The sequence below is a fragment of the Lissotriton helveticus genome, chromosome 3_1 (assembly GCF_964261635.1).
Source record: "Lissotriton helveticus chromosome 3_1, aLisHel1.1, whole genome shotgun sequence".
NCBI lineage: Eukaryota > Metazoa > Chordata > Amphibia > Caudata > Salamandridae > Lissotriton > Lissotriton helveticus.
Window position 1 is genome coordinate 679,863,844 of NC_136061.1, and position 17,063 is coordinate 679,880,906.

At 44.8% G+C, this 17,063-nt stretch overlaps 1 protein-coding gene across 1 annotated transcript in view; it reads right to left on the bottom strand.

The window, feature by feature from the left end:
- The window catches only part of RORA (RAR related orphan receptor A), a 246,692-nt gene that overhangs the window by 12,058 nt on the left and 217,571 nt on the right, over positions 1–17,063 (bottom strand). Inside the window, exons 5-7 of the mRNA XM_078680822.1 lie at positions 15,430–15,551; positions 14,864–14,996; positions 1,520–1,627 (exon numbers count right to left, since the gene is read on the bottom strand). Coding sequence (XP_078536948.1) covers positions 1,520–1,627; positions 14,864–14,996; positions 15,430–15,551 — 363 coding nt within the window. The remainder of the gene's footprint in view (positions 1–1,519; positions 1,628–14,863; positions 14,997–15,429; positions 15,552–17,063) is intronic.

Sequence of the window (17,063 nt, forward strand, 5' to 3'; positions counted from 1 at the left end):
TAAACAGGGCTCGCTCTTTCACCGGCAGCCAGTGCAGGGCCTGCAGTAGAGGGGTGACTCGATGGAATTTAGGCAGGCCGTGAATCAGGCGGGCAGCCTGGTTCTGCACTAGCTGCAGACGGTGGATGGCATAGGCTGGGGCGCCATTGTAAATGATGTTGCCATAGTCAAGGCGCGAGAGCACCATAGCCATCACTATGATCTTTAGGGCAGGTAGAGAGAAGAAGCGAGAGATCTTCCTAATGGTTCTAAGGGAAAAAAAACAGGAAGAGACAACCGAATTAACCTGGGAGTGAACAGAAAGTGAGGAGTTTAAGAAAATACCAAGAGTTTTGACTTTGGGGACAGGGAGCGGGGGGACACCAAGTGAAGAAGGCCAATGGGAAGGGGACCAGGGACTGCAACCACCTCCGGTCAAGACAAGCTCCGTCTTGTCCGGATTGAGTTTGAGGTGGTTGCAGTTCATCCAATCTTGAATAGGCTGTGTCCTGTCGCCACACAAAGGACTGCATACCCACTGACGTTATTCTGGAGCCAGGGAAGGTAGGATGCCGGAGGGACTTTAAGGGGAAATCTGTAGAAGCTTCTCCCCCACTTCAAAGGCACAACTGGGTATAAATAATGTACCTCACACAACACCACTTATGGACCTGTGGATACTCCTGTGCTTCTGAAGGACTGCCACTCTGCTGGACTCCTGCTTTGCTGTGCTGACTTGATGCCAACTGCCTTCTTGCCTGGGTGAAAAGGACAGGACCTACATCTCTTGAACCCAGAACCTAGAGTGACTCCAAGGGCAAGTTGGCTGGCCTGATCTGAAGCCTCAGGTACATAATAGGCTTCCAAAAACTTCACACCTGCACCTGGAATATCTGGCATCTCTGAGTCTATCCTGCCAAGTGGTGACACCCCAGTCTCAGGCAGCTTCCCTGTTCTAAATGAGAAAATCCATAAAAAATCTTTTTAAAAATTACATTTGGAAGTCGTACCCTGTAGGACATGCTTGCTGGATTCCAAATGCTGCATCAATAGATGCTCCTCTTGAACAGTTGACTTTGAGCTCTGTTTTTGATTTTCTATCAATTCTATGCCCTATGCTGTATCCTAATCTGATGCAAAATAGATAGAACTGGTAGCAGTATTCACTCTGTCTCATTATAAGCTTGGGACTACTTTGATTATAAATAACCCCATAAACTCTTCAACATCAGTATTATTCACTGTCCTAAAGCATGGAATGGAGCACAGCAAAGGTTACACCAGCCTCCACACAAAGTCTCAGGCAAGACCTTGATACAGATCTATCCTCAAATAGCAGTGCTGCAGCAGTATGTATCAACCCTGTTCTTAGGGAGGAGCAGAATATCCACTTGTAGGTGCTCCTAAAATATAGCAGGTAGAAGACGTTAACTCTGTTTCCCACCATATTAGTAAAAGTTACTGATCATACCACTTACCGATGTAAAAGAATAGAGCAGGTCTCTAGACCTGCATAAGATTAATCTTCATGTTATCTTACCTAATGATTTGAAAACTTCTGAGCAAGCATATTTTCCATCGAAGTATACTGTGTTGTTCTGCGAGTCGAAGGCACGGCACATTCTGATAAATACTACTTCTAAAGAACCTAAACATAAGAAATATATGGATCTTGTTATTAATTATAAGATACCATACTTCCATTAAACAATAAATATAATCTGTACACTTTAATCCATGATGCACAGCATGCATCAGTACAGAATAGTTTAGAACTACAGAAAACTAGAAATGTAAAGTCTGAATGAACACTGGGCCATTATATGCATTACTATGCTACAGTAAAGCATTGATAGCAATAGGAAAGCAATCATTGCTAACTGATATAATTTTTTAACATAATTTAGACTTTTTTGTGAATAGTCCTCACCCACATCACATGCAAGGCTATTCTAAGAGTTAATTGCTCACATGGTTTCAAAGGTTTCCCCAATATGGAACCAAAATGATCTTTCTAGTAATATCCTAATATGTCTGGTTTTAGCATCACCAATAAGTCTCACTTTCTAAACAACAAGTTACTTACCTTCAGTAACGTTGTATCTAGTAGAGACATATAGATCAGTTTTAGATTCCTTGCCTTATAATTTTCCCCAGGCATCAGTCTGGATCTGGAGATTTTTCAACAGCAGTACCCCTGCACGTCGGTAGGTGGTTTCGGTCATCGTGGGCGACGGGATGACATGGCGGGAGCTATATAGACCCTGGCCATGCTCGCTGATGTCCGTTCTTAACACAACTTTCCATGCCAGAAGCGCAGAGCCATGAAAGACACAGACTAGTGAAGCGTTAAAACTAGAGCCCTTTAGGGGAGTTCCTATCCCTAGAAATCAGTTCACAGAGTGGGGAGGATGGGTGGGTTGGTAAGGAATCTACAACTAATGTATGTCTCAACCAGATACATCATTACCGAAGGTAAGTATCTTGTTAATCTGATAACGACTATTAGTTGTAGATTCCTTACCTAAGAATGTATACCCCAGCAATACCAGCCCAGGAGGGGGCTCTGCGAATCAAGAACACACTAGGAAGTCCAGGGCATCAAACGGGCAAAGAACCCATCCCTCCAGACTTGGCTGTCCAGGCAGTACTGTCTGGTAAAAATGTGCAGGGATGCCCACATCGCTGCCTGACAGATATCAAGGATTGGGACTCTGTGTGCTAACACAGCGGTTGCTGCTGTTGCTCTAGTTGAGTGAGCACGCAACCCGACAGGAGGTTCCCCCTTCGCCAATGCATAGCATATTTTAATGCAGAGAACAACCCATCGAGATATGGTCCGTTATTTCTCACTCCCGCCTTTTTTGGAGCCCACAAAGCCAATGAAGAGTTGATCATCCACCCAAAAGTCTTTGGTGAAATCAAGATAAAAAGACAATGCACGTTTTGGGTTCTGACAACAGGAGTCTCTCTTCTTCCTTGAAGGGATATGGGGGTGGTAAACGGTGGGCTGAGTGATGGATTGCCTCACATGAAAGGGCGTGAACACTTTAGGAAGGAACTAAGCTTTTGTTGAATCACCACTTTATCCAGATGGACAGACAGATAGATAAGGAAGATTGGAAAATAGAGCCTGAAGCTTGTTAACTCTGCATGCAGAGGTGTTAGCAATAAGGAAAGCAGTTTTAAGAGTAAGAGGGCCGTTATGAAGAGGCTCGAAGGGAGAACATATAAGAAAGATCAAGATTAAATTGAAATCCTACTAGGGCATTATGAAAGGGAACAGAGGAAACATGTGAGTAAGACCCTTAAATAACCTATTTACTATGGGTGACTTGAACAAGGAAGACTGATCTAGATGTCTCAGAGAGGCAGAGATAGCTGCAAGATAACCTTGAAGGGTGTCCAAAACAGAGTCCTGCTGGCCCAAAGAAAGTATGTACAAGAGAACCTCTGAAAGAAGGGCAGAAAGGGGATCATTGGCCTTTGCTGAGCACCATGCCACAAACTTGTTCCATCTACATGTGTATACCGATTTAGTGGAGGGACGCCTGCCTGCCAAGAAGACATCACAGACTTCGGGTGGAAGGTCAAAAGCTGTCATCTCCTGCTCCTTAATCTCCATGTAAGAAGGTGGAGGCTGGACAGGTTCGGGTGAAGAACCGTCCTTGGTGCTGCGACAGTACATACTCCCGAAAGGGCAGTCTGATCAGAGGATCGATGGCCATGCTCAGAAGGTCTGAATTCCAGACTCTTCATGCCCAATCCGAAAGCACAGGAATGACTTGAGCCCGGTCGTGCTTGCTATTCTTGAACTCTGGGCAGAAGTGGTATAGGCAGAAAGGCGTAGAGAAGGCCGAAGCTCCACTTGTGACGAAAAGCGTCGCTGAGCGGACGACCCCTTGGAAACTCCAACGCGCAATACTGCTGACATTGCTCACTTTGTCGGAGGCAAACAGATCTAACCAAGGCTCTCCACACCACTGAAAGAGACCTTGCATCACCTCCAGATGGAGACACCATTCGTGATCGACCAGGCACCGATGGCTGAGTTTGTCCGCTTTGGCATTCAGAGAACCTGCCAGGTGTTGAGCCACCAGGGTTATGCCCTGATGTTCCAGCCATGTCCAGAGAGCCTCCTGACAAAGGGTTCACAACCCCACCCCACCCTGTTAGTTACAGTACCACACTGCAGTGGTGTTTTCTGTGAACACCTGCACCACTTTCCCTTGAGAGAGGGAAGGAATGCCTTCGATGCCAGTCTGATTGCCTGAAGCTCCAGAAGGTTGATTTGGAGACCAGACTCTGCCGGAGACCAGACACCTCTGATCTCTGCCTCTCCCAGATGGCCGCAAGATCCCAGGAGCGACGCATCCGTCACTACTGTTATTTCTGGTTGGTTCGTTAGCCCCCACTACAGTTGTTGTGATGTTCCCTTCGAGATCTGGATGTAGTCAGAAGGATTTCCCTGATGCTGCGCTCACTGGAACTTCAGGTCTCCCTGCAGAGTCCGCATATGTGATAGATAATTTGGTAAAGTTAAACCGGTAGGCTGATGAAGTAGGAGATGAGACATAGGGCGCAGGATGCACTGTCAGGCGAGTGGTGGGGTGGTTCTGTTGTTGCCCTTTGTGTAATAACGTAGTAAAATCGATGACTGAGAAGGTGTTGTTGCAATGGTGGTTTCTGGATGTGGGTGAGTTAGTTGTGGGGGTTAATTCGTTTGGTGCAGTAGAAGAGACCTAATAAGGTTTAGGAAATCCTTGACTTGGCAGTCAAAGAGAACAGTGTCGACATTGAGTGATCATTTATACTTGAACATTTAAAAGTGTGTGTGATTTCTTCCATTGTTGAAGTATAATCATATTTCAATTTTGTGAGTGCTGGTAGAAGATTATAACCTGGGTTTTGTCGTGTCAGCAGCTGGGTCAGGTGAAGATATGACAGTGAACATTGGAAATATGGTTGCTTTGAACACATTGAAATTTGCTAAGAATGAAATGAATTCATCTGCTAAAGGAATGCAGGAATACTATGCAAGAACTTGTCTCTTAGGGATGGAATGTTAGATATGGATAGGAAGATGGTACGGAAGGTAGGTTGATTATTAAATTAATGAGGGTCTAGTCGTGAAGAGGATTGATGGTCAGCTCAAAGTGACTATTGTTTTGAAAAGAGAATAATATAAAGAGAGGTTCAACGTAAACGAGTAGGAAAAGCAGGCATCTTCATAAACTGGTTGAGAGAAAGAGAGTGTTCTTTCTAGAAATGGTTTGAATTCATGTCTCTGAGGGTGATGACAGGTAAAGGTCATTGGAGTCCTAAGATACTGTTGATGTCATCAAAGAGACTAAATGGGAGGGGGAAGGGAAAAAAGAGAAGAGCCAGATGACGCAATATTCAATTTGACCGGTGTGTGACCAGGATTTTTAGGTATTCTATAGGGAACATGTGTGGAGGGGGCTTGCTTGGTTTGGGGGCAGTTGTGCCTGAGTCCTTTTTAAGGCTCTGTGAGAAGTTGGCCTGGTATATGCTGTCCACTATTTATAGTGGGCACCTTTTGTACCAGTCCAAACAACCCTTATTGATGATTAGGTTAAAGACAACCTTTATTGAAAGCTATCCTAGTGGTAGCTATGGAGAGCAGCCTTCAGGCTAAGTCTCGAAGGATTATAAAGCAGCTTGTTTTACCAGATCAGAACCTCCTTAATGACCAAATGAAAGGAGAACCACACAAGGAATATATAAAATATATGCATTTATAACTAAACACTCTCTACTAACCTCTTTATGAGATTAGAGAATAAAGCACACAATATTAAATCACTAGAACAACAGTAAATAGCACAATACACAGTGGGCTCCAGGGGGAGACCAAACCATATACTAAGAAAGTGGTATGACAACCACGACTTGACTAGACACAGTGCCTAGAGCATATAGAATTGCTGGGACCCGAAGGAACCACCCAAAGTATTGACACAGGAGACCCACGGATATGGGTGCAGTGTAAGAACACAGGCACGAGCTCCGTACAACTCTATGGGAAAGTCACGGTTGGAATTTTAATGATTAAGTACACTTCGGAGAGGACTTTGAGCAAACCCTTTCAAATATGGAAGGTTCTAAGGCCAGCACCCTTGTGAGTACCGGAGTACCCGTGTTACCTAACCCAGGGGAGCCGGGTGCATAGTTGTCAAATGATGTCGGGAATCTTCGTAATTTTCAATGGCGTGATGCGGAAAGTGCTGCTGCCGGGAAGATGAAAAGTGTCCGTGGAATCCAAGCCTGGATTCGAGGTGAGAAGAACCTGAAAGCAGAGGGGACAGAGTCTGGGACACTTCAGGGTGACCAGGGGTTCGGTAGATGAATGCCCACCGATGTCGGGTGCTTCAGGTGAGTTGACACGATGCTTGACTCTGCAGCCACGGGGACCAGGAGACGTCGACCATGACCAAAGTTCAGAGGTGAGCTGTCCCACAAAGGCTGTTGAGTACTGGGGGGTAGGGGGTCAGTGTCCGGATGGAACACCAACAAGCCTTGGCAACTGCCACCCATGCGATCAGAGGCAATCAGCTTTGGTGAGGACCAGCAAGGTCCTGGGGACTCTCCAAGCAATGGAGAGTCAGGGCACATCTGGAGAAACCAGGAAAGCCCATGGAAAGTTAAAGTTACCTTCACAGGGACCCACAAGCCAAAGGACCAGGGATCGCGAATGGACCTCGAGATGAATCACAAAATACCAGCCTACGGAACACTCGTGGAGTGCAGTTCAGGAATCTTCGGTGGAAACACTGCTCGGGGTCAGGACTACAAGTAGCCCAAAGCACAGCCTTAGGGTTTGCGGAAAAGCATATGATGCTGCAAAAGTACACAGTGCACAGGGGTTCGGGTTGCACGGTCCCAATGAGGGATACGGGCCTCAGAATAGCTGAGAGCTCAGATCACCCTCAGAGACCTTGGGAACCCACCTCCTGTGTTGCAGAAATCTTCTGAGTCCTCAAAAGCTCGGGAGATGCAAACCGGTCCGATGCGCTTAGGTGCCTGCCTTGAAGGTTAGTAACTCCTTTACTCCAAGGCAGATTCTTCAGTCATCCAGCATAGTGTAGATCGTCAAAGTACTTGGTTTCTGTAGCAGAGTTTAGTCCAGGTAAAATTCAAAGTCCTGTAGTCAGGGGTTCCTACCTTATACCCAAGTAAGGGGTAGGACAAACTCTGCGGAACCACCAATGGGAGGGTCAGGAGAGAGGGGTGGCTCCACCCATGTCCTTTGTCCAGTTTTGCGCCAGAGCAGGAGCAAATGGCTCCTGCAACCGGTTTGAGCTGGACTATGCACAGGGACACCAAATGTGCCCACAGTGAATACATCAAAGCACTCTCAGAGTGCACCCACCCAGCCCCAATACACTACAGCCTGTCTGGGAGGTGGTTACAACTCCCTGTGACAGGAAGCCTATTGTCAAGCCTTTCCCTGCTCAAGCTTGGCTCAGCAGCAGGAGGGCAGACTCGTGTCTGTGGCTGGCAGCATTCATTTTGTGATGCCCAGGTTGAGAAAGCTGTTACTGGGTATAAAAGCGTTGCATATGTCCCTTTAGGAGGGTGGAATCATACCTCTCCCGCCAGTTACTGGCAGGGAGGTATGATTCCAAGGTGTTTGACACCAAACACAACATGTTTCCAAGCAGCTGTTTTAAAGTTAGCATTTACCGCAAGGTTATAATGCACTTAAGAGTATATGGTTGGCTGCATTACAAACAACCCCGGAGAATAGGTTCCGAAGGCTGCAGAGGGGCTCTGCTCATGCATGGGCACCCTCTGACATAAAACCTAGCACCCTTCCTTCAGGATTAATAAGGCCTTTCATAGGGGTGACTGATAGGTTTATATGTGCAGTGATATAAGGTAGATATAGTGAACCTATATCTAAGTAAGGGGTGCATGCACCACCTTACACAGGCTGCAGTAGCAGACCTGTGGTGTCATTTTGAATGGTCTCTCAGGGCTGGCATATACATGCTGCAGCTCCTGGGAGGCCTCCGGGGTACCAATGCCCTAGGTATATAGTATACCATATACTAGGGATTTATAAGGGTACCCCAGAATCCAATCTGGAGTGTACTTAAAGTACATGCAATCAATTTAGAGGAGAAAGCAGCTTGACTGGGGTCCTGAATAGCAGGATCCCAGTCAGTCTAAGTCGAAAACAGTGAAACATCAGCAAAAAGTGGGGGTAATTATAGGAAGCCAATCCTAGTCTCCTACAGGCTCCATATTTCAGAAAGGGAGGGTGCAAGTCAAAATTATCTATAATGAGGAAAGTTTTATTGCAAAGTGACTTACTACATAAACAATGAGAGAGCGTTTGGATATTGGAGAGCCTGGTCCCATAGGTCGGCAATTTACAGAGCCATGGGCTGTGGTGGTGGGTGGTCATTTACTAGGGCAGCAATAGTGTTAGTGGATAGGAATTAGAGGTTGGCGCATTCAATAAATAGCCACAATACAGTCATAGAGGGACAGACTCATATGTCTACTGTAGTGAGGTGCATTGATTATGGCAAAGTGATTCTGATTGCTGTAACCTGTGGCGATTAATGTATAGCGATTCTGAAAGACATTCTCACATGCTTATTCTGTGGCACATTACTGGTGCCCATCTGTGGTAATATTCTGACTTGGCAGAAAAAGAACGACTGCTGTTCATAGCCTACTTGTTATGTGCATGGACTCTTGAGATTTTAATCGATTTTCTTTTGCCAAATCTTTTGTGGATTGTAGGTAAAACAAGTGCTGTTTGAATAGTGAACTTGCTTGGACCTTAAGTCTTTACTGAACTACAATTTTTATACAGTCGGTTAAAATCGGGATTTAGATGCTGTGGGACTAGCAAAATCATTTTAAACTTTTGTCACTTGAACAATTGTACAATTTTACTCATGAGGCGACTCTTTCACAGAAGCACACCTCTACCCCTCCTCCATCCTGTGCGATATTAAATTGGGGGCATCCAAAATGGATGTCCCTGGCCCAATACTTAGACTCACACAACACTCAGAATTCTACACCCATACACTTGAAATACACTCACTGCACATACAGACACACAGTGTCAGTGTAAAAATCAGGGTTCCCCATAATAGTAGAAATGTACATGAAAGGAGCCAGTAGGGGGCCTCTCCTTGACACAGAAAAAGATTTGGTCACACAATACTGATTACCAAAACATAACAACACTACTGAGTATCACGGCTATATGTGAGACACCCAAAGCATGGAAAGTAGCTCTGTGTACACTATGAGGGCCTGTTTTGTGTGGTGCACCAAATCACAGAGCTGTTTCTGAAATTTTCATTACCATGGATAGACCTAGGTCTCTGCACATACGCTAAATTAGCATGATGCCAGGGACAAAATAAACCTTAGGAAATTTGTTTCAGGCACAGTCAATATTTGGAGCAGTATTCCACCCCAGTTTGCCATGTAGCGGCCATAAGGGAAACTGTCCTAACAGGCACCTTTCCATGCATGTGTCAATTTACCGATGCTAGATTCCATCCAGTCTTCGTAGTGCCAAAATAAAGGTTTGCTATGAATGTTCTTGGATGCTTATTCAGCATGGTGTTGTGCAGTGGTATTTCCACAGAGGTTTGGAATCTGCTGGTTTCTGCAGCCAAGAAGGATATCTGCCATTTCTGGTGCCAGACCAATTTTTTTACCAGCTATTCTGGTGGTTTAGCAGGATCTCAAAATTAATAGTTTTAAAGCAGTTGATAAGCCCTTTTACAGTGAAAAACAGGGGATTGATTACATACAAAATGCATTCTCGTTGGTATGAGCTACTAAGAAGACTGGCAGGTTACTAGGAAGTCTCCTGCATAACCTGGGGAGTGGTAGACCAATGCAACTGAAAAGGAATGTTTGGCACTGGGAGAAATGCTAAAGCCGAGGGCTTCTGCTCTCTCAGCTACTCCATCCTAAATGTGGGGCATTGGAAGACATTTCTAAAAATAATGGCAATCCTCCTAACCCCCGCCCACTCTGTCTGCATGCATACAAGCGTGGTTATCTGGGATAGCTAACTGCAGATCAGGGCATGGGTGCTCACTCATTCATGTGTCTGTCAAGAAGAGGCCATCCACTTTTCTCTCCTCCAGTAAGGTAATTATGTCTAGTGCATGTTTATGTAAAGAGCGAGTGCTACCCAGGGCGGCCATTAATCCGTACAGGTTCAATGTCTGTATAGTCATACTTTTGGTCTTTCTGTTAATGGGGGATATTCTAAATATACAGTGGACACAGAAAATAAGGCCTACATAATCTAGGAGTAAAGGGAACAAGCTTTAGGACCCCCCATGCATTTTAATGTGGACGCCGTATAGACAAATCTGGGGTGTTTTTTTTTTTTTGTCCTCATAACCACCATGAATCTAAATGCCAAGACGGATTAGCCATCAAACAGCTGTCTCAGTTTATCAAAACTGGCAGGGATAAAAGCGGACAAAGTGGGGGCCGAACATCCCTCAGCTGTCATGGACTCCACCGAAAGGCAGAAACCAACCGATTACCTAAGAACAGTAACCTAATTCGGAATGACCACCAACAGGGGCCGGGCTAGGACCGGGCAACGGCTGTGCAGATGGTGTAGGCCAAAGGACACCATAGTAGTGTAATCATCGGACCCGGGGGAAAAAAAAAAAAACCCTGGGTAGTTCATTACATCCATGAGAGCATATACCAAAAGGCCCTTTTACTCTGGTTACCAGACCTAGCCAGGTCCATATGAGAGGTCTGCAAGAGAGAGGCTTGCCAGTCGCTGAAGGAGGGAGGTAAGGGGTCTTTCCATTTCCTGCATATCTCCCTTCTTGCAAGCAGTACTGCGTAGAACACCAAACTCTTAGCTAAGCTCTGAAGTACACCTAGAATCTCAAATATCACCAAAGGCAAATTTATAGTAACCTTAAACCCCAACGATGTTGTTAGAATGTCACCAATCGCTTCCCAAAAAGAGTCTAATCGGGGACACTCGAAAAACATATGGGCGTCTGATGCGGCGATGAGCCCACACTTAGCGCATGAGACTGAGCTACCCTCGGTAAATTTAGATAACCTAAGTGGAGAATAATAAGCCCTGTGCAGGGTATAAAGATGATTTCTACGCAGCCAAGACGGCTTCACAATATTCCATAAAAGCTCAAAAGAGGCAGCCCACAGTTCTTGCAAGTTGTGGCCGATGATTAAAGAGCCCCACAACAAGTCAGGTAAGCTAAAGTCCCCATCCGTTGAGTATCAAGTATAAATTTATACCATTGAGAAACCTCTTTTTTTGCTGGCTCTCTATTCACTAGATTAGTAATTAGGAGGCTATAGCCACCAAGAACAAGTTCGTTCCCTCTATGGGGTAGAGGTTTATGTGCTTGAGTCCAACTGGCCATTTGCAGGTATTTAAACCTTGAAAAGTTGGGGCCGACCTTGATTCGAAGGTGTTCCCATGAGAGTAGGTCCCCATCAAAAAATAGGTCTCCCCAAACTTCCAAACCTGCCTCGCTCAAGGGTGCCGCTAAGCTATCTCCTAGCCAAGCCGGACTTTCAGGTAACCCCCATAATGGTGCTTTATCACAAAAATACCCTTGTTTTATAGATTTTGTTACATCTGCCCACATTTTTGCAAGCCCTTGCAGGATCTTCAATTTGATTTTTTTTAAAGAACTTCGGATTACCGAATTTAAAAAGAAAACCAGAGTGACTGATACCTTCACCATCCAACATAGCGGAAAACATTGAGCCCAACCCGTGATCAGTGGGGATTTTCAACAGCATTCGGGTATGGGAGAGTTGAAAAGCCCATGCGTATAGTTTTAAATCGGGGGCCGCCAACCCCCCTTGTTCCTTCGCCTCCTGAGTAGTTTTTTCCATGCTATTCTTGGCAAGTGGTTGTTCCAAATGAAAGATGAAATATCTGACTGAAATTTAACTAAGCAAGATTGGCCAAAATATAAGGGAATGGTGCTAAATAAAAAGGATATTTTGGGTAAAATCGACATTTTGATTAAGTTGATCCTCCCAATTAATGAAAGAGGGAGGTGAGACCATGATTGCAAAAGCTTACGGCACTCCTTTACTACTGCTAAAAGATTGACTTGGGCAACTTTATTGATATCTTTTACGATATTCAAGCCCAAATACCGCATTGACAAGCCTGCCTATACACCGGTGACGCTCTCCTCGTCATTCCAAACAAGCATCTCGGTCTTAGCTGTGTTTATCTCATATCCAGATACTTGACCGAATGCGGAAGCAATTTTTAGAATTGCGGGGAGTGCAGAGCTAACCTCCGAGGTAAAAATGAGCACGTCATCGGCATATAGGGCAACTTTTTGCTCCCACCCTCTGTATGAAAAAGGCTTAATAGTACCCTCATCCCTCAGTTGTTGCGCGAAGGGTTCAATGTACATATCAAACAGTAGGGGTGAGAGCGGGCAGCCCTGGCGTGTCCCCCTTGAGATGATAAATGGGTCCGACAGCTCTCCGTTTACTAATAAGCGCGCAGTTGGATTGCGGTACAGCAGGCTGACTGTCCGGCGGAACCCCGCTCCCACGCCAAACTTGGCGAAGGCCTCCGACAGGTACATCCAGTTAACCCTGTCGAATGCCTGGGTTGCATCCAACGTAAGAGCAGCCAATGGGAGATTCTCAGCCGAAGCCATATCTATGGCTCCTATCAGATCATAAGTTAATTCATGAAGTTGTCGGCCTTTCACAAAACCTTTTTGGTCAGGATGGAGAACCAAGGGTGCAATCGAGGCCAGCCTAGTTGCCAATATAGTAGTGAAGATCTTATAGTCCGCATTTAAAAATTGAGATTGGCCTATAAGATCCACAAGCATCCCTTGGTTTGCCTGGTTTCAGAATGAGGGTAATTGAAGCATTATCCCATGATGGAGGTGGGATCTGACCCTCTAGTAGAATTTCATTGAACAATGTGGTGAGAAAGGGTACTATTTCTGTCTCCAGAGCTCTATAGATTTCAGCCGGAAACCCATCAGGTCCAGCCGCTTTCCCTTTCTTGCTTTTATTAATGGCAGACTTTACCTCTTCCTCAGTAATAATACTGTCTAAGAGTTGAGACTGCTCAGGGGAGAGAGAAGGTAAATTAATATCCCTCAGCCAACCCTCAATAGACTCTGGTAAAACCACATTATCCTCCTTATAGATCTCTTGGAAGAACTCTCTGAAGGCCCTCCTGATATCCTCATCTGACGAAAAGGTGTTGTTGTCTACCGTGATTGCTGCTATGTTATTACGGACCTGATCTACTTTGAGACAAATCTGGGGTGTTCATTGATGGCCAAACCAGCATTGTGGCTGGTGCTTGCTGCAGCTGGCTGCGGAAGGACTTACCTTAGGCACTCATTTGGCGCACCCACTGGGCGCATCCACCTTGTGTCTGCACTGTGCCCATGCAAATATAGGAGGTGAAGACTCGTTTTCCTTGTTAAATTGTACACTTGAGCGCGGCAGCCCCAAAATGGTGCCACACTGTGCTCAGAATCTCCTCTCTTCCATCAACCATTTCACTACCTGTGTACAATTCACCCCCCTTATTAAAAATCAGACTTCTGCACATCTTAAAAGGTAGGATTATATTGCTATTAAAGTGCTGCGTGCAATGTAACTGTGCGCTCGGACCACTACAGATATAAACTTAAATTCACTGCTAAAAGATTCAAGGCACAGTTTTTCGAATCAGATTCAGTGCAAATAAAATTAATTGTACACTAAAAACACCTCATTATGGTTATTTTTTCTTAATGCAGCATTTTTTTTCATGTTTTAGTCTGGACTCAAAACGCAAACCAGATCTATTTTTTTTATTTTTTTACAGAGTTTTATATAGCGCGAACTTGACCCGGTATCGGGTATCAGAGCGCTTTACATAGCACCAGTTGCGTTACATGAGGAAACATTCATTTTTTGTTAGGCGCGGGGAGATTAAGTGATTTGCCCAGAATGACAGGATGTTCAGCGTCATTTCCGAGACTCGAACCCGGATCTCCAGATTCAAGGTCGACTCCCATAGCCATTAGGCAAAATCCTCTCCCCTATTGGCTATGTCAATTCTTATTTCCTCTGTTTATTTCTTGTCTGCATTATTTGCCTAGTTCTCTTTTGCTCCCCAATACTTACCCCACCACCACCTATCAGTCATGGCAGACAGTTTCTCAATCTGACTTGTTTATGACGTTGTGGATAAAAGCATGGGAGTCCTTAAGTAACAGATTGCAAAGAATTTGGAGACAGTTTGGTAATTAATAAATATTGGGATATAGTACTTCTATCACCTCTCACTATAAGTACCAGACTGTTGAGATGGTGGATATATGGGCTGAGAGGTTTGTAGAAATCATAACAGGAATGTCACTGGTTTGGTTAAAGAAAATTAAGTTCAATATTTTTATGTGCACTTAATGTTAACGTTTTAATGATGATAGATTATTAGGAATACAGGGATCAGTGAAAAGGTGGCCTCCCGAGTCGAAGACCTGCATCAGCCACTTAGTCATCTATATGTCTTTTGGCATACAATCTGCAATGAAGGAGAACCAACCTGTACCTAGTCACTTCTTAGCTGCATGGAAGCTCAGGAGGAACAAAATGATCATGTCTTGCAGCTGCCCTGCATGCATAAATCCAACCCTTAAAATGTATAACAGCTTTGTTTGAGGAATAAAAGCTTTACAAATGTAGATTTACTTATAAAAGGAATCAAATCAATTCAAAGCATGTCCTGGAAATGGACAGAATCCAAACAATTTACTATATTCTTTTAGAACAGTCACTCCCTAGAAAACGACAATATACAATATTTAGGGTTTAGATCTCATACCAGCTTTCAGAAGCACAATCTGATCATTCTGACAAAGCTCCATGAAGCCGTCAATGCGCTTGGCGAACTCCACCACATACTGAATGGCCTCCGTTATTTTCACCGCACACAACTGCCACATCACCTCCCGGTGCTGTAATAAAGGGGAGACGTTTGATCAATTAAAACAGCCCCTTCTTTAGTATTCTTATGCTGCATGGGGATGGGGATAGGGGATAGGGGATCTGAACTCATTTTGACTGATTTCAGTTTTTTTTTTAGCTGCAAGGCTCACTGAAGGGCGCAAACTCTTCCCTTTGACAGAAGATCTCTATGTGTTGCATTGTTAAATTGAAAACTACATCTGTATTTAATTAGCATATAGATTAATAAATTACTAAAGGGATACTGCAACAAAATAAAAAAAAGTGACACATCTTATGGGACAGGTCACTGGGGATAAGTTGAGCCTTCTGTATTAATTAAGGAAAAAAACAATGACGAAAATCTACCGCTGTGGGTTGACTGGGTAACCACTACCTCAAAGAGGGAATAAAAAGGCAGCAAACATTCACCTACAACTGTACCTTGCTTTGATAGTTTTCTATTTCTTCCTGCAAAAACGTCTGCCATGTTATTTGTTGCAGCTCTTCTCTCAAGTACTGACACGTTTCCATGTGTGACTTAGAAATATTCTGAGCAAGATGTTCTGTAAAGAGAAAGAAAACACTAGTAGAAGCAAAAGAAATGACGTGTCCAAGCAACCTGAAATGGTAGATTTCTCGCAGATAGCCTATTTGGTGGGCAGCTTCTTTACCACGCTTGCCTCCTTCGAATTTACTCCCCTAATTTACCTGTGCTTCCTGCCAGCCCTTTTGGCCTTTCTGCAAAGGCAGAGCAGTGGGTCAGCCATATTGTTGAACAGTTGAAAGAGGAGCTATTATAGCATTGAACTTTCACTATTATTTTTAGTGTATTTGGATCAAGTTGGGGGTGTAGAGGGGCAGGTTGTTTCTAAATACCCTTCCTCAGACCTGATTCGGTGTCTGTATTCCATGCTCCTACTGGAATCCAATCCACTGCATTCTATCGTTTTGGACAAGTCGCCCTTCTCTGAGGAGAATTCAGCTTGTGGGTTAAATAAGAGAAAGAAACACCACAGCAGGTCTTGTGAGCACGACACCATTAATCCCACTTCATCCCTCTTTTTCATAAGATATCACAAACTCAGACCAGGAAGCAATGTGCACTGCTGAAGCACTGATCGTCTGAAACACAGACAGCCAGTAGGTGGAAGGCAGGGGAGGAAGTGCTTTCAAATGAGAACGTTAAATTGCAGCAGATCAATGCACCATCCGATACGAAAACGCCCTGAATCACCACTCCAAAACACTACAGCACAATGCCTACAAATGAAGCTCAAGAGCAAACACCACCCTTATGAATCAAATCTGCTCTGCAGACCATCATCCCATCCATGAAGACCATGTGTGACTGGAAATTGACAGCATACTGACGAGAACATCCTGTAAACCAATGTGGTTACAAATCTCTCACTACAATGTTTGCATGCTGGCCCCCCTTTCACCTGCCCCCCACTTAGTACTGAATTCATTTCACATCCTACCTGCCTCATCTTTTACTGATACTTGATACGCAGAGCTTCGTCCAATTACACTGCCTTCACAGCTTCAACTGGACTATTGCCACCACCACCGACAAGCATCAAACCAATAATTTATCACTGCTTACCTATTGCATTATCATTTTCCTCATCACAACAGAAAGGCACGCTTAGTTGTCAAGCCCAGCACATCTGGCCCCCATGGGGCTGGTAAGCCTAGCCCTAGCTTTTTCCGCACAAACTGTGCCATTATTTCAAGATACTAAGGCCTCCTAGGGTGCCAAACCCAGCAGGCATGACCCCCCCCCCCGCCCCCTTGGGGCTGTAGAGCAAAGCATCACCTAGCTCCCAGCTTCATCACAATGGAAAGGCCTGCCCACTCACTGAACTCAACAGGCTAGGCCCGGGCATCAGCAAAAAAGACAGTGCCTGCCTGGTACCAACATGAACAGGTATGGAATTGACTATGATCCACCCCCGCCGCACCTGTAAGTCTACCTCACTGGACTGCCTTCTCTGGAAGGAGGAGGAGCAAGGTTCCCCACCTCTCCTCCTGCTCACGGTACCCTCTCTTCCTCCAGCTGCATCAAGCAATCT